This window comes from Calonectris borealis, chromosome 18, assembly GCF_964195595.1.
Source record: "Calonectris borealis chromosome 18, bCalBor7.hap1.2, whole genome shotgun sequence".
NCBI classification, from domain to species: Eukaryota; Metazoa; Chordata; class Aves; order Procellariiformes; family Procellariidae; genus Calonectris; species Calonectris borealis.
The window spans coordinates 2074878-2097493 of NC_134329.1; the positions used below are offsets into that span (position 1 = coordinate 2074878).

The 22616-nt window shown below is 53.1% G+C and overlaps 1 protein-coding gene across 1 annotated transcript in view; it reads left to right on the plus strand.

Annotated features, from left to right (window-relative positions):
- Window positions 1-22616, plus strand: part of KSR2 (kinase suppressor of ras 2) — an 82769-nt gene that overhangs the window by 59940 nt on the left and 213 nt on the right. Inside the window, exons 15-18 of the mRNA XM_075167232.1 lie at window positions 9620-9716; window positions 14634-14767; window positions 19451-19582; window positions 22215-22344. Of these exons, the coding sequence (XP_075023333.1) occupies window positions 9620-9716; window positions 14634-14767; window positions 19451-19582; window positions 22215-22344 (493 nt within the window). The remainder of the gene's footprint in view (window positions 1-9619; window positions 9717-14633; window positions 14768-19450; window positions 19583-22214; window positions 22345-22616) is intronic.

Genomic DNA, 22616 nt, shown 5'->3' on the forward strand with positions numbered 1-22616 from the left:
AGAGAAGGCTTCGGGGAGACCTGATTGCAGCCTTTCAGTGCTTAAAGGGGCTTATATGAAAGATGGGGACAGACTTTTTAGCAGGGCCTGTTGTGACAGGACAAGGGGGAATGGTTTTAACCTAAAAGAGGGGAGATTTAGACTAGATAGAAGGAAGAAATGTTTTACAATGTGGGTGGTGAAACCCTGGCACAGGTTGCCCAGAGAGGTGGTAGATGCCCCATCCCTGGAAACATTCCAGGTCAGGTTGGACGGGGCTCTGAGCAACCTGATCTGGTTGAAGATGTCCCTGCCCACGGCAGGGGGGCTGGACTGGATGACCTTTAAAGGTCCCTCCCAACCCAAATTGTTCTATGAGTCTGTGATTCTTGAGTTGTCTCTTAATGTGACTGTCTGGGTCGGAAAGGAAAGGAAGAAATTCAGCATCTTTTGGCAATGGGAGGTGGTGACTCCAAAGAGCGCTTCCATCAGAGCCGCTAATAGATTTTGTCTTGGGTAATGAGTGGTGGGGACAGTTAACATTCATCTTAATTAGTCTTGAGCAAGAGTGAATGTGAGCCTTGGTGTTTTGAGCGCTGCATAATGGATAGCATGAAACAGCATCAAAGTCCTCAGCCCGGTGGAATTGAAAGGACTGAAAAAATGCCGTGTTTGCTGCATAGAGGCAAATGACAAGTTGTTTTTGCTAGTGTTGAATGAGACAAAGCCTGGCCTGGGTAAGCTCACGTCAGCTCCTCGGGGCTCCCGGTCTGGGCCCCCGTCAGTGGCAGTGCGGGGAGGGGAGGTAAAACCTCAGCCACCCAGGAGGTCCTTCAAAGGACAAAGTCTAACAGTTTTCTAATGCTATTAAAATGGCTCGAACCACCCACGAAGGTAATGGATTGCAGAAACTACCATGTTCTAGGATTCTGGGTGTTCCTTCTGGGGGAGAGGAAAAAAAAAAAAGGAGATTTTAATGCTTATTGATCCTTCCCAAGGCTCCTGGGTTCTCATTGAGTCTGTAGTGAAAGTGAGGGAATCAGCACCCTGGGTGCAGCTTTCTGGGGGGGCACCGATGGCTCTTGTTGGATGGGAATGTTTGCAAGAAGGGAGCGAGGTTAGCAGGTCTGAAAGGCAGGAGAGAGGAGGTTTGAGCTGGAGCTTGCCCATGCTTTGAGCTCCCGCTGACTTGCGTGGGGGGTTTGGTGCAGCTTTTCTAAGAAGATTACTTGGTTTTTACTTACAAGCTCAAATGTGGCACTAGAAGCCAGCTTCTGGCTGGGTTTTGGCCCCTCTCTCGTCACGGTGCCATGCCAGAGCAACTCTGGATTTACAGGGTGCAACCGGGAGCCAACTCGATGGCTGCTGGCCATCCCACCCGGGGCCGCGTGGCCATGATTTATGTCCCTGCGATGGTGCCGCGGGGAAGACCAAGGAGAACATTGAAGAACATTAGGAATTAAGCTTGACCATGGCAGGACTATATAAAGAGAATTAATTTGTCGAAGGTGCCTTTCACTAGAGGAACTTGGAGTATTTCTGCCGGAGAGGGAGCATCTCCCAGACCCTTCCCTGGAGCTGGTGGTTAGCGGGGGGGAGCTGAGGACGAACATAAACCCATGTGAGATACCAAAGATGAAAAGAGAGTTTGCTCTTTTTTCCTCCGCGGCAAAGCAAACTGGCTTTAATAACAGGGCACACGTTACCTGGCACAGATTAATGGGGAAGGTGTGAGAGCGAGGGATGGGAAGAATATCCGAGATGCTACGGCTGTATCTGACAGGATAATTTTCTTGCACCACATGGGCTAAAAGTTGGGGTTTATTTTGATTTTATAATTTATTTCAATTTTATAATTTATTTCTACGCTGGCTTTTGGCAATGTCTAATGCTTGGCTCTGCTGCTGGGAGGAACAAGCCCGGCTCCTCGCAGGGGATCCTATCCCATCCCCGGACCCCATTCCCTGTGGGCACGGGGGAGCTCTGGACAAAGCTCGGCTTTAAATGCTCGGCTCTTCCAAGCCTCTCCCTGTGCCAAACCTCCTGACATTTACAGTGTCCCAGCTCAGCTGAGAAGGATTTGGGGCTTGTAAATCTTAATGTCTAGGGAGCTGGGGGCCGAGTGGATATTTAACATGATTTGAAGGATGCTTGCAGCCAGCCCGGCGTTCTCTCCGGGGAGCAATGTTGGCTGTTTGGGCTTTAATGAAGAACAAATTGGCTTTTTCTTCTCACTGCAACCCAACGATCTCGAAATACATCCATCAGTCTTCTTTCCTGCCCTGGAGAGTTAAGTAGGAGCTCTAAATCCTGCTCAACAGGAGGGAAACTGAGGCACAGAGCTGCCACATTGTTTTCCTCCATGCCGGGCTGGAGCCACGCATCCCGGCGCTGAGCATTTCCGAGATGCCCTTCAGGTCTGGCCCTTCTCTCCCCGCTCGTGGGTGTATTTTGGGAGCAGAAGCCATGAGGTCCTGCCTCCCCTAACCCTCCCCACGTTCAAGCACCCGCTTCCGGAGCCAAAGCATCGCCTCCTGCCCTGCCTCTCGGTTGTTTTTCCTCCTCTTACTTTCTGCTGCGTTTCCCCTTTCCCAGCAGTTAAAGTAATGGAGCTCGTAGATCATATAATAAATAGGTATTGATTTCATGCCACAGGCTGGATCAGAATTGATTGACCCATGGGAATACACTCCTTCGCGATCAATAAGAAGCCATCAGGCTGGATAAATCTTGATAACGACTGACAACAGGAAAGTCAATATGTGTATTAATATATACGTTAAGCGAGTATATATCTTCCGCCTGGAGACAGCGTTGCTTTTGGCAGCTTGCGGAGCGGGATGGGTTGGGGAGGAGGCCGAAATATCCCGAGCGAAGAGGATGGCAGGGATGGGGAAAGGCAGCGGCTTGATCTCTCTGCGGGGGTGTTTGATGTTGAAATAAGAACTGGCGGCTTCGGTGCTGGCTGAGCTTCTCTTACCCATTGTAGCACCAAATCCCCGCCGGCGGCTGTTCGTTAGCACTGCCTTAACGCGCTCCTCTGGCAGGGGATGCTTGAGGGGAAAGTTCGCCTTTGTATTTTAAAAGTGTTTCAAAATGCCATAATATTTCTACTTTGGCCGTGACTTCTTGGGGAAAGTACTTAACGCAGCAGGACTCGGCGCTGAAGCACTTTACTAGAGAGGAAGGGATTTAAGTGGGTGTTTAAGGGGAAGCCTGTGATTAAGTGCCCCGCTGAGAGATGGTCCCACCAAGTCTTCCCTTCGCTATCGAGTGACATCTCAGCACGATTCCTTATTTTTTCTGAGCATCCTCAATGCCGGGGATCTTCTCTGGGGCCGGGAGGGCTGTTTGCTGGGGACCCATGTGCTGGCATCCTCCTGCCCAGCCAAAGAGGAGGCTGCCCAGGGAAATAGATCCCTCCTGCGGCAGCATTATTAATTTTTTATTAATAATAATTATTATCACTCTTCCAAAGTGGCGTTGGGTTCTAGTGAAGCAGCCGTCTCGATCAAAAGACTTGCTTCTTCCCTCTCTTCAAAAGAAGGGTTTTTTAAAAATTTCTTTTCCTTCCTGAAGTTCAAGATAGCAGGAGGGTCACGGCGCAGAGAATATATTAGGCTCCTTCAAAGGCAAGGAGAGGTCAAAGCGCCTTCGCACATCCCCGTACACCCAGCCAGCCCTCTCGGAGCCGATTACAAGCGCACCCTTTCAAAAGGCAGCAAGTGCCACCCGAAGCATCAAGTATTTTCGGATGACTTGTTTGCAACCGGGGCTTTAGATAAGCCGCTGGGGCCGGTGGCTGCTTTGCATTCACCTGTGTCTTCGCTCTTTTCCCTGCAGCTGTAGAATAGCTCGTCTCCTCTGACACTATCTCCTCCAAATAAAAATGCATGGAGTTTGCTTTTTCTAAATAACTTGTTTTTTCCGAAGCTGCGATGGAGTTGGAGCTACTTTTCGGGAAGGCTGATCCCCCCCCTCCTCCTCCTCCTCCTCCTCCAGCCCTTGCGGTTTGGCTGCGCTGGCTGTAGTTATCTCACATGCCAGCTGCTGGGAGGAAAATTTTGCTTCCTAAGTAATATCCATCAAAGGTCGGCGCTTCCATCGGGCGGAGATAGCGAATGCGGGACGAAGGGAGCATCATCTCTTCAGGGTTTTTCTATTTCCCCACGCTAATTTTGCTCTGCAGAGGCTCCTCCATGCGAAGTGGGAGCCAGGTCGCTGCAAGCTCCGGGCTGGGGACCTGGGCTTTGCTGTGGGCAAAAACGTTGCTCGTGGCAGGTAATGAATTCCCTGCGCCCCTGTTGGGGTTGCTTTGAGAGACTTGTGTAAGGGTTCAATTCGGAGGTGGAGTTTGCTGGGAAAAGTACCGGGATGGCTCCGGAGGGACCAGGCGCCGATGGATGCTGATGCTCGGCATCAGGTCTGCGGGCTCCCGGTCCAGCATTTCATGGCACTGCGCTGCCGCGAAGCTTTCGGCTGCTGCTTTCCTCCCTGGTCATGGTCCAGTGAGGATGGATGGAGTTTCTCGGTGCCCGGGGAGGAAGGAAACCACATGTTGCTTTTGTTGAAAGGGATGAGAGCAGAGGGGAAGGTGGCTCCCTGCTTGCCAGCAGGCACAGCAGAGAGGAGGGACATGAAATAAAAGTTGTAGTCCTGGGGCTGAAAGATTTCCACGCTAAATCTCAGGGCGCTGGGTCTGTGTGGCTCAGAGAAGAGCTGCTTCGCTTCACAGGGAGGTTTCAGGGGTGGTAAATCCCAGTGAAACCAGTCCTGAGTATCCCTCGGCAGGGCTGGGGGGACCTGGGGCCCCGATAGCACTGGATGCCACTGGCATCCCAGTGGGGATAGCTGGCCTGTGAACCAGCAAAGCTTTTTTACACGTGTCCCCCCCTTTTTATTAGGGGAGAAAAAAGTGTATATATATATATATATAGGTGTGAGGTCTGACACTTGCCAGCTTTCTCCTTAGACTGAGACCTAACAAGCTCATTGCAGCTCATGTTGGCGTGACCCCAGTTGTCACCCCTGGCTGTCCCCGCTGTCCTTGGGGTGGTGTTTAGATGCATTGGGGAGCTCGAGCTGAATGATGCCTCTGCTCTGCTTCGCTCATGCCGGTGTGGCAGGGAGAGCGTGTGTCAAGGGTGTGATATTTCTTATTGATTTTGAGGAAAACAAAGCCCAGGGATAAAAATTAACCCAAACCTCTCCCTTGGCTGCTCTTCCAGCCTTGTTTAATTTTCCGTTTTGTGAAACACATTTGTGGCTGTCTAGTTTCAAAAGCACAATTACCAGATGCCGGTAAAAGAGAAAAACAAGCCAATATGTGGAAACTTGAAAACTTCCCGAATAACTCCGGCACGTGCAGAGGTGTGCAGTACTCATTCCTCCCCTCCCTGCCGTGGCTAGTCCTGCTCAAATGAAATCAAATAACTCCCCGCTCAGCGGCTCTGGTTGCTGTGGCCATATCTTTCTTAATATCCCCCAAAGATTTCTTCTTTTCTGTGAAATACTAAAAATCAGTAAACTGATGGGGAATGTGGAAGCATCTGAGCAGCCCCTCCTTTGCTCTGTCTTTCCTCAAGCACAGATGTAACCTGCTAGCAGAGATATTTTTATATTAAAGTACTTATTATTAATTCCCACTCTCTCCTTCTGTGTCTCCCCTGGGTGTATAGTGCCGGCTATCACCATGGTATCTGAGCTGCTTCCCCATAAATCAATATACTAGCAAGTAATGAGCTTCCTGGGGTCTGGCATTTATCACTTTGGGGTGTTCAAATGATCCTATTTAATTTAATGGGCATTTGTGTGGATGGTTGGGCAGAGGAAAGAAAAGCACAAAACACCCGTAAGTAATGGCATCGCAACCTGCGTGCAACTGCCGTACCATCAGCTCTCAATTTATTCCTGCTCCTGAGCGGGAGCCAGGCTGAGGTCTTCAACCCTATAGAGGTGATGGCCATCAATATAGAGACGATGACCGTCAATATTGTGGGGGAGGGAAAAAATCCCCAATGTGTGGGGGATGGATGAGGCTGTTTTCACATCGAATGGCAAAAATATCAAGAGGCAGTGCTCCAGCTCTTCCTCACTCATCCCTCCCAAATTGTTCCTCTGCAAGTCGCTTTGGCTTTGCTCCCATTGCTGATGTCTTCAGCCCACGCTGGTGAAATGCAGAGTGTTTATAAAGCAATTTGGGATTTGGCTTGCTTGGATGAACACTTCAAAAACTCATTTTGAATAGAGAGTTGCATCTGCAGCGGGATGGGGCCACGGGGCCGGGACTTTTGAAGGGGCTGGTGGGGGGAAGGCTGCGAGCTGAGGTTGTGCCGTGGGTTGAGGTGCACTTCTGGATGCTGGGAACCCCGGGATGGACCTCTGCATCTCCCCGAGCTGCCCATCCGGGCTGTCCCTGCTGCCCCTTGGCTCTGGCTGGGGTTTGGTCACCGCAGGGCGCCGGGGCATATGTCACCAACCTCCTTGCTCTGCCAACGGGTGGGATGGAGAGGTTTAGGAGGAGAAGAGAAATATTTGTTTATGAATACGTACTTCAGCGGTGAATAAGCTGGGATCTGTCTGAAGACGCAAATCGTCTGCCTTTGTTTCTGGTGTTAAGCGTAGGCGGTCTCTGGCCTTGTGATCCGCAGCATCGCTCGCTCGCAGCCGGCTGGGTATCTCAATGCCACGGTTCAGCGTAGACGACTTGAAGCGGAAAGGCAGAAGATGATGTGCATGCTCCGGGAGCCACGCTTTGTGCCTGCCGCTCCTGCCCGAATGGGGAACGATTGATGGCAGACGAGGAACGAGAAGGAGCGAAATTGTTGAGCTCTACCATGAAAAGGTTCTGCAGGTGGTGGCTGAATGGGCTCAGGTGCTGCATAATAGGTATCAACCGGGCTTTATCTCTGCATTGGCAGCTCCTTATCCAGCAAGAAAACTCTAACAAATACCGGTGCGGCGGTTGCTAGTTGAATTCATTCGGAGGAGTTATTCATCGAGGGGAGGAGAGAGGCACCTGGGCTGCCTCGCCGGCTCTCCCGGGGTCTGAGGAGCAGTGGTGGCATGTCCCACGCCCGTGGTGCTTCGCCATGTGCTGGTACCACCAGCCAGGGTCCGAGCGGCAGGTCCTCTCCTTGTGCCGGGGTTGGCGCCAGGTCCATCCATCCGCCTCCTTTAATGCGGTCCCTCTGTAAATGAAGCGGAGGGACGGGCATCTCGCCAGAAAGCGCCAGGCTGTGCTCCTGGGGTTGTCTCTGCAGTTCAGATAGGGAGAAATTTGAGGGTTTTTCTCTAACCAACCCTTTTCCAGGAAAACAGCTGATCTTAACCCACTGTAGGGCTGAAATCAAACCCCCTTCCAGCGCTAATCTATTCATTGCGTTTGCAATGTCGATTCATGATTAATGCAGACCACAAGAAACTTTCTGGAATGGTTTTCTCTGGGGGAAAACAAGCGTTTGCTGGGGAGTGGGGAGGGCTGGGGGAACTCCTTCGTGCGCAGGCAGGTCATGGGAGGCTCGGTTGCATTGTGGAGCTTAAAGCTTTACAGGCTTATTTAGCAAATTAGTGCAAAAAAACTTCATACTGGAAAGGTGGTGGAAAGAGAAGTCATGTCCGTCATTATTTTGCACCCTTTAATTCCGGTTGCAGAAACCCAAGGGTTTTCTTTATCACTTATTTCTGAGTAGCAGTTCCAGTGCTTGGATCCTAATCTTCAGACAAATTCGTATTTCTCTGTGACTGCAGCCAAACTCTTGCAGAAGATAGGAAGCGGCTGGTTTAGTTAGTGTTTGTAATTGCGGGTGCCTCGGGTTTCCAGTCTAGCTGGTGTGCCCAGGGATGTCTGAGACACCCGAGCAAGGAAAAGCATTACCGAGGAGGCAGTTGCATGGGTATGAAGATGCCCTGAACTCCCCGCCACGGCTCGCTTGCGTCTGGCAAGGCTATTTCCAATGCAACCCGCGACAAAGTGCTTCGAAGGATGCTGTTGTCTTTCCAAAACCGATATTGGATCGGTCCCATTCCTGCTTGACCTGAAAATTGTGCTCTCTGCCCGTGGAGGGACACGGAGCTTTTTGGCTCACGTCTTTTGTATCCGTGGGCTTCTGAAGAAGCAAACAAGGTTTATTCCCGATAAGCGCTATCCCAATCCCAATCAGTTCAATCCCCCAAAGAGCTGCCGACAGCTCAGCTTCCCTCCACTTTCTGGATCATATTTTAATTGCTCGCGGGGACCTTATTTGCACCGAGGTGATGGCCTTGGCCAGGGGACATGCGGTAACGGCGGGGAACGGCGACTGCCCTGCGGTTTGGGGGGATTGCTGTTGCTGTTTTCAGCGTCCCCAGGGAAAACACGGCGCGGCCTCCCAGGGGTTTTGGCTCACCGTACTTCTCTGAGCCGGCCTCGGGGTAAAAAAATAAAAGCAGGGCTTTACTGCAACATCGCTTTTCTGATTTCTCTGGATTTGCAGCCTAGGGGAGTCGCCACGGGGCTGGGCTCTCGCCCCTCCGCAGGGCTGTGCCGAGCATCGCTGCCCTTGGCGTGCCTCCTCTTCCTCGCCCAAGGCAGGGGTCTGAACCATTCCCTCTGCCCAGCTGAGCAACACGGTACCCAGGCCAACCCAGGGCTGCTCGGTGTGATGCTCCTCCACCCTTGTAAGGAGGCACAGCTCAGGCTGGTTATTTCCATCCAAAAAGGGCAAAACCCGTTATTTCCCAGGGGACAAATCCAGGCCGGTCCGTGCTGGCATCCCCGGGGCTGGAGGAGAGGGGCCAGGGGGAAAGTGGTGGAGCCAAGCGAGGATGCAGCGGGGCGGGGAGAGCAGAGGAATTAAAACCTGTAATTTTTTATTTGTTAACTAGAACAGGATCAAATTAACGTCTGTGGTTGCCGAAGCCACTTTAACGAGATGCGTGTCGGGTGCTTTATTTCCCGGGCCCAGGTATCCAGTCTCATCTTTCTAAAGTTGCCTGTAATGAGCGTGGGTGGATATAGAAAAGCAAAAAAGCCCTTTTTTGTGGGCGGGAGTCGAGGCAGCATCCACCCACGTACTCCATTATGATATTCAAATGTCAATATATTTTTAATTGGTTTATATCTCCCCCCCCCAGCTGCTTTTGGTAATTAAGGCTCTGTAAATAGATTTTACTGTAATTGGTACGAGAAGGAAAATTGGAGGACATTGTACAGTGCATGGGGGTTTTTTGTTTTTTTTCCTCCCTGTCTTTCCTCTTTTGACTCATATTACATCTGTGAGTATTGTATCCTCCGAAGGAAGAGGCGGGGAGCCGTGGCCAGTTTTGCACAAAAAATCTGAAACAAGAGGACCAGGTGGTTTGCTCGTGGCTGGGATGCGGGGAACAGCCGGGCACCAGCCCAGGTTACCCCTTAGGGGGCTCGGCACCGCGGTGATGGCACCAGCACGCACCGGGGAGCAGCATGAGCTCCCTCCCAGTGCCAAACTGGGGAGCCCCCCAGTTTCCTTGCTTAATCTTCAATCTGCCTTGAGATGTAGCCAAAACTCTTGTGGTTATTTATAGTTCCCTGCTACAGCCGCTGCCTTTATAATTTGGGGATGTTTCTTGACGGGGGTTTATAAACCGTGTTTTTATCTTCTCCCTTTTCCTGTTCTTTCAGCCTGTGTAAAGGACGGACTCTCTACTCTGTGGTGAGAGATGCCAAAATTGTCCTGGATGTCAACAAGACGAGGCAGATAGCGCAAGAAATTGTGAAGGTATGGTATGGTGTGAGGGCAGCTCGGCACCGATGGGCGTCCGGATCCGGCCGAGAGCCCGGCCGAGCCGCTCCGGGGAGCAGGAGTGGAGAAGCCGAGGAGGCTGGGCAGGGTAGCACCTCTTGGCTTTAAAATCCAGGTCTCTTAGACCTCCCTCACCCACTTTGAGCTGAACTGGGATGGCACCAAACCTTCCCGTGGGCTCCCCATGCAGCGGTGAGCTTGGGACTCATCCTGGCCGCAGCTCCTCTTCCCCCTTGGAAGTGCAGGTGTTTAAGTGCAGCGTTGCTGCTGTGAGTGAGTTGCTAGTTGGATATTTCTCTCCTCTTGGAAAAAAAAAAATAATCTGCAGTTGGTCTGGGGTTTCCACGTCTCTGTAGTGAAAGCATCCCCGCAGCCGAGGCGCCCGGAGGAGTCAGTGCCGTGGTGCTTGTGGCAGGGAGCTGTGCGTGCCGCGAGGCAGAGCACACGTACATTTTTCAGAGCTAAAAAAGCTTTTCCTTTCACAGAGAGGACTCAAAGTGCATCTTCGACACTTCAGACATGACCGTATAAATAGATGCTGCGGAGGATCCGCACGTCCAGGGTCAAGTGGCTGGGAAGTTGGGTCCTGAGCTATCAAAGCTTCCCAATGACTGTCTGCAACGGCTCGTTTTCCCAAGAGATGTTGAGCCGTCTGCCAGAGTCGGGTTGTACTGTGATTCCAAACATATTTAACATCAAACGATACCAAAAGTATTTGGCATGTCCTACCGTGGGACCGCGACACTGACCCTGTGCCCTGCTCAAGGTCAGCCAGCACCTCCGGCCCACAGTAAGACCAAATCATCTGGGGCTGAGCCCACGTTGAACATATTTCTATGGGGAAAAAAAAAAAAAAGTAGTTTTTCTGGCAGATCTTCAACGCCCTTAAATATTCAAATCCATGTTATAAAAGAGGGTATGTTCTGCAGTATATCCTGAATGGGTGCCGTTCCCCTGCCTGTGGTTATGCTGCCTCTTATTAGATTGCTTATTTTGCGTTTATTTACACCCAGATTTAGCGAAGTGCGTGCTGTTTTTAAAGTAAATTCCTTAAATTCCCCCAAAGTCTCTGGGCTCTGGGCAGGAGCTGACAGTTGAGCGTAGGCTTAACCACTTTGCTGAGCTGGCGTTGCAAGGGGCGTCTTGGAGCGGTGAAGCTATGGTCTGAATTCGGGGTGTCTGAGACAGCTGAGGGCCTCTCTGCTTCGTTTCTATTTTTGAGCCGTATTTTCCACTTTTTAAGGATGGATTTTTCCCACTGAGCAAACGTCTGAGGCATCACATAGGTTTGCCTCATATTCTTTCCCCTGACTACCACCGCGCTTGTGCTCAGGGTTCTTGCCTCCCAGATGTTCACGGCGGGAGGTAATGGCTCAGTTCAGCCCCTTTCTCCCTGCGGGCTGCATTGCTTCGTGTGGGTTGGGCTTTTGAGGACTAGGCTAAGAGACTGCTGTCTTCTGCAGCTGCACGTGCATTAGGAACGGGTTAGAAACCTCAAACTCTTCATGGTGTTGCGAGGCATCGCCAGCACGGGGGAAGCATCACTGGATTTCTGAGGTGAAAGCATTTCTATGAAGAACATCACCCATGAAATCTGCTGAAGATCAGCATGAATGCATGTAGACCTGGTTGTAGCCCCAGCAGCCAGACTCCCGCGTCCTCTCCTCCTTGGGAGTACGGGGTTGGGTGCTCCTGCTGCAACCTGTACTTTGGATCTGACCCAGGTCCCCATAGGAATTAACAGAGGTCTGAAGGCAAAGCTGGGTGCTGAGCCCCCCTCCCTCTTTCCCTGCACACCAGAGGGATTTTAACCCAGTGGCTCCTGCTCACAGGAGAGGTCCATCGTACCGCTGCCGCAGCCGCCTTGGTGCTGTGCCCCGAACACATGGCCCGTTGCTGGTGTGCACCAGGAGGAGCAGTTTCTCTGCCTTCCCACCTCTCCGTGTCAACCATCAGCAGATGTTTGGTGGATGAAAAGCTGGACACGAGCTGGCGATGTGTGCTCGCAGCCCAGAAGGCCAACCGTATCCTGGGCTGTGTGAAAAGCAGCGTGGCCAGCAGGTCCAGGGAGGGGATTCTGCCCCTCTGCTCTGTTCTGGTGAGACCCCCCCTGCAGTGCTGCGTCCAGCTCTGGGGTCCTCAGCACAGGACAGACATGGACCTGTTGGAGCGGGTCCAGAGGAGGCCACAGAAATGGTCAGGGGGATGGAACACCTCTGCTATGAAGAAAGGCTGAGAGAGTTGGGGTTGTTCAGCCCAGAGAAGAGAAGGCTCCGGGGAGACCTTATTGCGGCCTTTCAGTGCTTAAAGGGGGCTTATAAGAAAAATGGGGACAGACTTTTAGCAGAGCCTGTTGTGACAGGACAAAGGGGAATGGTTTTAACCTAAAAGAGGGGAGATTTAGACTAGATAGAAGGAAGAAGTGTTTTACAATGAGGGTGGTGAAACCCTGGCACAGGTTGCCCAGAGAGGTGGTAGATGCCCCATCCCTGGAAACATTCCAGGTCAGGTTGGACGGGGCTCTGAGCAACCTGATCTAGTTGAAGATGTCCCTGGCCATGGCCGGGGGGTTGGACTGGATGACCTTTAAAGGTCCCTCCCAACCCAAACTATTCTATGAGTCTATGATTCTATGTTAAGGATATTTTGGTGGACTTGGAGGTGGCTGGCGTGGAGAAGCAAAGGAAAACCCAGACGTCTTGGTTTAGTTGGGCTTGGGACAGCATCGCCCGGAGGAGCTGGAGGCAGGACCACGGTGGAGACTTTGGCTCCACTAGCCAGTCGCAGCAGTTGTTTGACTTTATCCTTTGAGTGCCCCTATGCGATAGGAGAGCCGTTAAGCTTATTGGATTAGTGGGTGCAAGGGCTCTCGTTATGCCATGATCCTCCAGAGGCAAAAGTTAATTTATTTAAGAAGCGAAGCCGGCAGAGGGAGCTGGCTTTTCACGCACGCCGGGCAGCGAGCAAATTAAGGCATTACTGGGCCGAGAGTGTTTTCTCACAGATCATCCTGGGGGCGAAGGCGGCGGGGCTGGAATTTGCAGTGGGATCTGTGCAATACCCCGCGGAGCGAGACGAGGGATTTGGGTTTGCTGAGAGCTCCTTGAGAAATACCTTCAGCAAAGGCTGGGCTGTGTTTGATAATTGCATGGGAGATGCGTTCCCATCCATGCTGTGTGAGCATGGGTGCAAAGTCCCTGCTGCCTGCTCTGAGCTCCCATCAACCCTGGCTGATGGGAGGGGGCTGCAGAGCATCCCCATGGCACTGGGTCTCATCCTGTCCCATGGATGCTCGGGGCCCTGCGCTGCACCTTGCAGGAGGAACAGGCTCACGGCATTGGAACGCTGTTCCTTGCACAACCCTGGCACTTTGTGAAGGTGACAGTGACATTTTAAAGCAGATTTTTAAACCTCATCATTATTTCATATGCTGGGACCCAGAGACCCCTAATTAATCCCGCTGCCTGGAATGGTTCCGGCATTCCCACAGCTGCAGCTGTGGCATCTTGGGGCCAGCTGCGGCCCCGAATCATTTCCTTCCTCCAGCATCCCTTAGCTGGAGGGTGGCTCCTTGCTGAGGGGCGCAAGTAGACCCCCATGACTTGCTGGGTCGGGGTGTTTGCTGTCCCCAGCAGCACGTTGTCCCTGGCTGCCCCCAGCCTTTCCCGCTGCCCCTGGAGCCAAGCCCTGCAGGTCTGTGCTGCTGGTGAGTCCTTGGTACCTTCAGGGTTTCTCCCATGTCCTGGGCATTTGCATTAGAGGATTTGTGGGTTTTTCAGCTTGCTTTCCCAATTTTTCCATATCGTTTCGGAATTAGGATCATGCTTCCCAGCTCCACGTTGGCTGCAAGCTTAAAAATATATTCTTGTTCCACTGCCTGCGTGGTTAATGACGATACGTGAAAAGATCAGACCTAGGATGGACCCCCATGGAAAGCCAGTTAATAAATCCTCCCATGTCAGCGATGGACAGCTGATATTTGCTTTTAAGCAACAGTTTGCTGGCCTGTCTGGCATTTATCCTTTGGTAGCTTCCTCTAGACCAAATTCCCCTAGACTGCTTATGAGAATGAAAAGTGAGAGAGCATCGAAAGCCCTGCTGAAGTCAGGATAAATGGCTTTTATCTCCTTCCCCCTTCCCAGAGCCGCTTATCCCATCGCGCTGAACGTCCGCCACATGGAGCTGTCGGCAGTCTGCTTGATTTGCCGATGCTAAACCAGCCAGGTGCAGGGGAGTTTGGATTTCCCACCCATGGCCTTTTTTTGCATCATTAGCAATAATTTTAATTAACCACCAAGTAGCTTTTCCTAGGGGAAAAGAATTAAGGCAGGACTCCTGCGAGGCGCTTGTTTCCAGGCTAATGGTGTCGGTGTGCACATAGGAAGCACTAATGGCTCAGCCAGGGTATGCGGGAGCGGTGATGGAGAGCTTTGACTTATTACCCTTCTGCTCCCAGCCCCAAAAGAGAACGAAGGCGAAAACATCATCATCATCAATTTCTCAGCAGAAGATTTCAGGAAAGCAACTGCCAGTTTGGTTTGCTGTTAATTTTTCTTGCATAACCAATTAATCAGGAAGATGAGTGGGCGCCGTCGCAGCCGAGACGCCCGCACCACGATCCCATCGCCCTCCGTGAGCACCACCCGATGCCTGTCCCAGGCCAGGGACCCTCTGGACACCTGCCCTTTCTGCAGGGACGTTTGGGGACGTGCAGCCTTTGGCTGTGGCCCAGCCGTAGCTCGGTGGTGTGGACGTGCCACCGCGGCGCAGGGATGCTCGCAGCCGGGCTCTCCCCGTCTTGGCAATCGTGGGGCTGCCCCTGCTCTGGCATTATCCTGTCTGTTTGTGCTGCTTTTTCAGTTTTGGGGTATTTTTCTCTCTCTTCCATCCTAGGGAATGGGCTACCTGCATGCCAAGGGGATCCTGCACAAGGACCTCAAGTCAAAAAATGTTTTCTACGATAACGGGAAGGTGGTGATCACGGACTTTGGCCTCTTCAGCATCTCGGGAGTTCTCCAAGCTGGCAGGTAGGACATGGCGTGGTGGAAATACCGGCGTTCCTCCCCATGCCCTAGAGCTCCCCTTTGAGCTGGAAACGCAGGGAGGGAGCCCAAAAACCTCCTCTGCAAGTGCCTTTCTGGGTCTGCAGCCTCGGTAGACATGAAGACAAGGTGCCTTTGAGTGTCCTGGGACTGCCCCGGGGCTTTCACCATCTCACCTCCCGGGATTTTGCTTTTGAGGAGGCTTGCTTTGGGAAAGGACCAAGACGTGTAGCTCCTGCGGAAACCCCTCTGCCCCACGAGCGGTGCTCCCTTGAAACGCAGCTCCACGCTCAACGCCGGCGTTGGGTTTGCAGTGCAAAGCCCCAGAGGGGTGGCGAGAGCAGGGCTGGGGTTTCGGCAGCGAGGTGGGTCTGGACTCAGCACCGAGCGGTGAGAACGAACTGCTCTGCTCCTTGGGTGCAGAAGTCGCAGCTTGTTTTGATTTGATTTGGTTTCCTTTATTTTTTAAACCTAGTGTTTAAAGGCAGAGTTGCTTTTGCTCGGAAGGAGCGTGATGCTGCGTGCGAGTCTCTGGCAGTTTGGTTCAGAGAGGCAGAACCTGGCCCTGGGCAGGGTCTCTTGGACCCAACCTATTCCTATGGGATGCATCATTTCCATGGCCAAACCACCCTGCAGCTGTCCGGGAGATGCTCCTCGGGCTCTGTTTCACCAGGGCCAGCCAAGCTGGTTCGTTCCTTGGCCTTTGCCTAACACCGCATCTGCTTCACCTCCTGCCTCTGGGCTGATGAGCGGTGCAGCCAGAGCGGGTCAAGCGGTGCCGTCCCCATGGCTGTCCCCCGGCCGCTCTGGTGACCTTTTGGGTGCTGCAGACATCTGGCCATGGTGTCTGCGCCGAGCCAGGACATGGAGCAAGACACAGAGAAAATGAAAGCCAAGGGACATTTATAGCATTGTGACATTTTTTGGTCTCTTTGGGTTTGGAATCCAGCCCATTTGGTAAATGTTCCTTATTAAATGTTTTTTTTTCCAGTGCTTTGGGAGGTTTTCCAGCTGTAGGCACGGCAGGGCAAAGAGTTTCAGCAGCTGTGGAAAGGAAGAAAAGCAAAGCTGGGGGGAAAAGGAAACAGAAGAGGGGAGAAAAGAACAAAGATTATATTTTCCTTTTTTGTTAAAACTAAAAAAAAGAGCATTGCTGACTTTTCCCGGAGGGAGAGCGCTTTTCACTAAACCTTTGTGTTAGAAACAGCACAGGCCAAGTGCGGCGTTATCGGTGCCGGCAGCTCCGGCAGGTTTCCGCCTTCTGGTCCTTTCAGTCTCCATCACCCCACGTGATGGGGTTTGTCGCTGGAGAGGTTGTCAGGGCCAATCATCACTTTATGGTGAAGATGCTCAGGAGATAAAATGCACCTTGGAAATTATATTTTTTTTTGTCTAATTCCCGTGTGATGAGGTCAAAGGATTAGAAGAAAAGGCAATGGCCGCCTCTCTTCATCCCACGCCTCTCGCGGCGAGCCAGGCAGCCAGCCTTCCCATTCCGCTTGTATAAATATAATCTGGTTTTAGCACAAACTTAGCCAAAAGCTTAGGAAGCCCAAGAAATCCAGCAGTCCTGCTGCTCCCCCCGTAGCAGAGAAGTGGGTTTTGGCTCTGGTTTAGCAGCTGGGCAGGGGGTTTGGGACTTAGGTCCTGCCAGGATGAGGTTGCAGCTCATTCCAGCAGTGGTAAAAGGATTTGGGCAAAAATGGCCAAATTTTGCCAGGGACCTTTGCTATGAAGGTCAGAGATGCTCTGGAGAGAAACTGAGAGACGAGACGCTGGGGAAATGGGGTGTCCGATGGGGTGGACCAATGCGTGGCCATCTTGGCCATCTCTGCTCAAGATTGGGGTGTCACCTGGGGGGTAAAGTCCACGAGATTACTCAGGAGAGGAAGGATGGTCAGAAATGCAAGGCTGGACAGAAATGAGCAGTGTTTTGCTGGAAAAATGGAGAAAACGGGGAAATTTCTGCCCTAAGGAGCTTTCAGTGTGGCTGCCCTGGACTGCTGGTGGCACACATGTCTTCTGCTGGTGGAGAGCTGAGAGAAGGCTTTGGGGATCCGCACTCATCGGTCACCATGAATTTTGAAGCAGCAAGTGTCTGATTTCCCTTTTCAGGGTGGGTTTTTTGCTCGTTCTGGTTTCTCTCAGAGGGAGAAGAACGATAGAGCCCAGTTTTGGGTCCTCGGAGGCTTGCGTGGGCAAGCGTGTATGGAGAAGAGAGCAAATTTTTGCAGGTCAAGTTAAGGACGGTGGTGTTGCTTCAGATATGAATGAGAACTACAAACTGGCCTGTTTTCGCTAGAGTTAAAAAAAGACATGGCTTAAAAATCCTTCTCGTCCTCCTAGAGCAGGCTCACCTTCAGTTCATGAAAGAGTCCAGCACAAGGAGTTTGCAGCATCCATCCGTGCTGTGACACGCTTGCGCTGCTGAAAAAAGAGACGGCTATCGCAACTAAAATACTTTCTGCAGAGATTTCATAATCCGGTGTCTTATCCTGGCGAAATCAGATTTGTTTCTCCTTTATTTAGAAGTTATTGGGCTTGGTAGGGCTGCTCTGTAATTAGGAGGAGTGCGAGGTGGGTCTTGAGTAGTCTGAAGAGCTCTTCTGCTCTTGCTTTTGCCTTGGGCTAGCTTGTCCTTCGGTGGGTTTAGAAGACACTTGGCTGGTTGTGCTGCTTTCTGCTAGTGGAAGTGGCCAGGTCGGTTATGAAGTCAGGTAAACTTTTGTCATGAAACCTCAAATTGCTGTAATTGAACCACGTTTGGGATTGCATTAAAGCTCAGCCCTCGTTGCTGGAAGCTCATAAACCCGTAGCTGCCTGCTCGGGCATACGTGAGCTTTGCAGAGGAATGAGGCTGGGCTCCCACGGGAGCTGTGGAGCCAAATCTGGTCCCCGGAGCATGCCGAGGTGAGCCTGAACACTGCTCCTGGGATATCACAGCACTGGGCGACTTGTGTGAGCAAAAATAAAAGCCCCTGGTGCAATCCCAGTCTTGCTGAGGGTGGTGGAGCAGATCTGAGTGCCGCCCGCTGCGTCCTGCTCCCCGCTGCCTGCCCGGAGACGGAGACTGTAGACACAGGGAAGGATGAACAAGCTCCTCTGCGTCTTTTCTAATTGCCCCGGTGCTTAACGCCGGCTTGTAATTAAGAGCCGCTCAGGGCTGGAGGATGGCGGCGGGAGCTGGCTGGGGAGCTGAAAGCCTCCCCCCTGCGCCAAAGTGCTCCCGGGGCCAGAGGATCCGTGCCTCGCCGGAGCCGCTGATTGCGGCAGTGGCTCTGACGCAGCAGGGTGAAGAGGAGCCATTGAGACCCCGGAGGGGGCATGGATGGAGGCTTAATCAGCGATTCCCTGGACCACAGCATCCTTCCCTAGGGAGGGGGTTCCTCTTCCAGTCGCTGCCAGACCCGAGGGTGATGCCTGGGGATGGGGACAGCTTTGTGGCCGGGAGGATCCGGACTGTGTCATCTTGGGATTGTACACCGCGGAGGGAAAAGCCAGCCAAGGAATCGGCGATCGCAGTGGGAGCTTGTCATCCTGCCTCGGGGGTGGATGGAGATGCCCGTGCCTGGATGGTGTCCCCTGGGACGTGGGCTCTGGGATTTTGGCCCCAGCAGCCCCACAGCCATCCCTTACCCCTGCACATCGCCATCCTCAGGAGGGCATCCAAGCACAGAAAGGGAGAAATTCCTTGATAGGAGATGGTGGGCTCCTCCTTCTCTAGCCTGACGTGACATGGGACAGTTTTTGTTACCTCCTGCAGAACTACGCTGCTGAATTTGGGCTCGGACACGCGATCAAGTTGCTTAATGTGTTTCCACACCAGCAGTCCCTGCACATTTCCCTGCCCGGGGACCCTTTTTATGCCAGCGGTGCATCCTAGGTGCCTGCTGGAGGATGTAAAGGATGAAGAAGCAACCAATGTCATCATCAGCTGTTGGCCAAAGGAGCCTTGCTGTACCAAAGGACCTTGAGGATGTAGATGAAAAGACGGCTGAGGGGCTGGCAAGGAGGATTAAAGATGAAGTGAAATCCCTTGGTGGCAGCCTGGGATTTAATAGCAATGTCACAGCGAGGATCGGCCACTACATATCGTGGGGCAGGTGATTATAACGAAGCCAGGCTGCTCCCATGGGCGATGGCGTGGGAGGCTTGGACATGAAGGTGGGCTAGAGGGGCTGGTTGGGGCCAAACACCTGAAAGCACTGATTTTCAGGCCATTATTATACAGTGGGTTTGGTCGGAAGAGACCCTTAGAGGTCCCCAGTCCAACCTCCTGCTCAAACCACAGCGGGACCAGCTCAGGTGTCAATGCTGGTGGGATTTACCCCAGGTAATGCTTTGTCCCCCGCTCTTTTAAGGTGTTTTGGTGCAACGGTCACCGGCAGATCCTGCATCCCCATCATCAGCCCAGCAGAGCTGAAGCTCCCCCTCACCACCATCCTGTGCCCAAATTGTGCCCTGCTGCCTGGCAGGGACAGGCACAAAGCCACTGTGCCGGCATTTCTTGGATCAGGGTTAAAACCCGACTTTGCAGTGATGCCATAAGGAAAACCAGGCTTAAATGTCCTGGGGAGAGGGTGGGAGGGCTGGGGGGCTGCTCGCCCGTGGTGCGGTGGTGATGTCCCCCCCCGCGGTACCCACGGCTTCGGCTCCGTGTTTCGGCAGGCGGGAGAACAAGCTGCGGATCCAGAACGGCTGGTTGTGCCACCTTGCCCCCGAGATCATCCGCCAGCTCTCACCGGACACCGAAGAGGACAAGCTGCCCTTCTCCAAGCACTCGGATGTCTTTGCACTGGGGTGAGTCCCCGCGGAGTGGGCAGGCTGCAGAGAACTGGCGCAGTTGTGTCAGGTGTGAGCTGCCCTGAGCAGCCGGGAGGGGACGGGGACACTGTTTGCTTGTCACAGTGCCGAGGGGATGCTGCCTGCCGGAATCCCCATCGCTGGGCTCGGAGCACCTTCCTGCTTCAGGAAATTTTGAGTTAAACCTCTCTAAATCCCCAAATCCTCCTGTTTCGGCTACGGACCGGGGTGGCTCCAGGCAATGGGATCCAGAGCATCCTGGAGTTGCCAGCCTGGCGCAATCTCTCCCCTGCCATCCTCCTGGGGCGGGTACCGAGGAGAAGGTGCTCTGGATGTCGGCTGGGGAGGCAGAGGGCTGGGGATACAGGTCTGGGAGCCCCCGGACACCCCAATTCTCCCCACTAGCCGGCTGCGGAGGGGCTGGCGGCGGTGACAGCCACTGCGAGCCGGGGCTGCTGCGGGGAGGAGATGCCAAACGGCCAAGAAGAGGAGAATCAATGAGTCTCCTTCAGCGAACCAGCTCATCGCTCCTGCCGTTTCTCTGAAAGCAAGCCTCCCTTACGGCAGGAGCCCAGTCACGCCCCGACAAAACCTTTCTCGAGGCAGACGTAGGGCTGGGGGTTTTACCTAGCGGATTAATTTTCTCGTGGATACCTTAAAGGCTGTGGGGATTAGCGTGCGTGGGGCTGTTCTCAGAGGTGATATTTCCATCAAAACCACAGTAATTACAGCTGAAAGGGTCTGGCTTTTTTTTCCCTCCCCGAGCTATAACTTTAGTACAAAAGTAAAGAAGTAATTAAGGGATCATATCGAACTAAGTGAGAGTCGGTTACTTAGACTTAGTTTTTCCTCTTTTTTTTGAGTGTGAGCTCTGCCCTTATGTAAAGCATGAGTTTCCTTAAAAGATTAAAAGATTTTCCCCCGTTTTTCTTTTTTCTTTTTTCTGCTGCCCTCCGCTGAGCCCGGGAGGCTCACGGATGATCCGGAAGGTTATTGTCATCGCTGTAGGGATTTGAGAATCAGTGACAGCAAGAGGAAAAGATCTTTTAAAGACTCCAGAAGATGGCAGAAATGTTAAATTGAAGTGTGTGTGAGAGCGGTGTGGAGCAGGGGACTGAGACTGGCGGTGTGGGCTCGCCGAAGCCTGAGAGATCGCGGCAATAATTAATATTAGATGCGTGGTCCTCTCATGCAAAGGGAGATGGAGCAGCAGACCGCTCTCCATAGCACCATCCTCGGGCTCTGGTTGCGCTGCTCGGGCTCTGGTTCCGCTGCTTGGGCTCCAGTTCCGCTCCTGGGGCTATGGATGCACCCCAGGAAACGCAGCCCAAATATTTTGGTTGCACCTGAAAGTGGGAAGGTGAAAAATTAAGTCCCAAACTCCCAACTAGAAACTTGAATTTAACCGCATTGGATGCGTAGAGGCGCCTTCAAAATCCCCACTTCTGCCTGAGCATCTCGTCCTGTGCCACCAGGACCTGCCCTTCTCCAGCCCCCCCCGATTACTCCACACCCGCCGCACCAACAGGCATCTCATTATTCAAATTTTTGGAGGTTTACAGCCAAACTGTGCATATTTTTCCAAAATCAGGAGAGCTGTTTTCCAAAATCAGGGAGCCCCCCTATCTCAAAGTGATCCTTCATTTATCAGACCCCTCCACCAGATTTTTCCACCCTAATGCCATTTTAACCCTGGTTTTTGCTGCTTTAACCGGCCGTGATGGCATCCCTTGAAAGGAAAAGCAGCTCCAGGGAATTTGCCTTGGAAATCGGGGCCAGCGCTGCGGGAGTCGGGGCTCATCCAGCCTCCGGGTGCTGGAAAACGAGGATGCAAAACTCCCAGACAGTAGCGGGGGCGGAGGACCGTGGGGGCGGCTGCCAGCTCAGCCAGAGACACCCTTGTTTTGGGATATTCCCTTGGATTTGGGAGTCCTCACGAAAAGGAGGGCTTGGCTTAGCGATAAGAGCGGTGCAGCGGCAGATGGCTGCGGGTTCACGTGTGCCATCGCCTGGGGAGGGCGCCGGGGATGGTTCATGCCGTGGCTTGGACGGCTTCTTGCGGCTTGGAGCGCTTTTTGCAGAAGAAAAAGGAAAAAGTCGGAGTGAAAGCGAATGCTCGGGCTCGTCCTTCCCCGGCGCTCGCTGCCCCACGCAGCTGGAGCAGGCGGCAGGGTGAGAAACGCCAGCCCGGCAGCTGGACCATGTATTCACCCCCCGCATCATCTATTAAGCTGCTCTGTGGGCAGCGGGGCAAAGCGCTATTGCAGCCCGGCGGGAGATTCCCACTTGATGTAACAGGCTGGCTGGTGGCTCTGCCTGTGCCTCTGCTCGTGCTTCCCATCAACCTCCATCATGCTGCCCGCAGACCAGGTTCTTCCCTGGTGTAAACTGGGGGCTGCGGCAGGCTGGTGGCTTGATCTCAGTCGATAGCCTCAGTTTCCCCATCCGGAAAATGGGAGAGGTGATATCTCTGTAACGAGGGCTGAGCACCTCTGGTGTCGTATCTGGGATGAAGCATCTGGATGTGGATGATTTTGGAGCAGGGAGAGATGGTGGATGTGGATGCAATGGCCAGATGTCCCCTCTCGGGGTGCCTCCCCATCCCCTGACCCCCACTGTCTCCCAACAGCACGATCTGGTACGAGCTGCACGCGCGGGAATGGCCCTTCAAGACGCAGCCAGCGGAGGCAATAATCTGGCAGGTGGGAAGAGGGATGAAGCCCAACCTCAGCCAGATCGGGATGGGCAAGGAGATCTCGGTAGGTGGTGTGGGGCAGGCGTTGGAGCCCCGTATGCGTGTGCGTGGAGCGGGAACGTGCCCCACTGGTGCACGCCCTGGGTGGAGGGTTCCCTTTGAAAAACACTCTGTGCTGCCCAGGATCTGGCAGCAAAAAGGCAAGGGGTCCCTCCCTCCCCAGCCGGCGAGGCTCCGTCCTGCTGCTGTGGCACAAGTATCGGCTCAGCTTGCACATCCCCTCCACCCCAGCCCTTCGCAAGGACGCGGTGATGGAGACGGGGTCCTCGCAAGGTG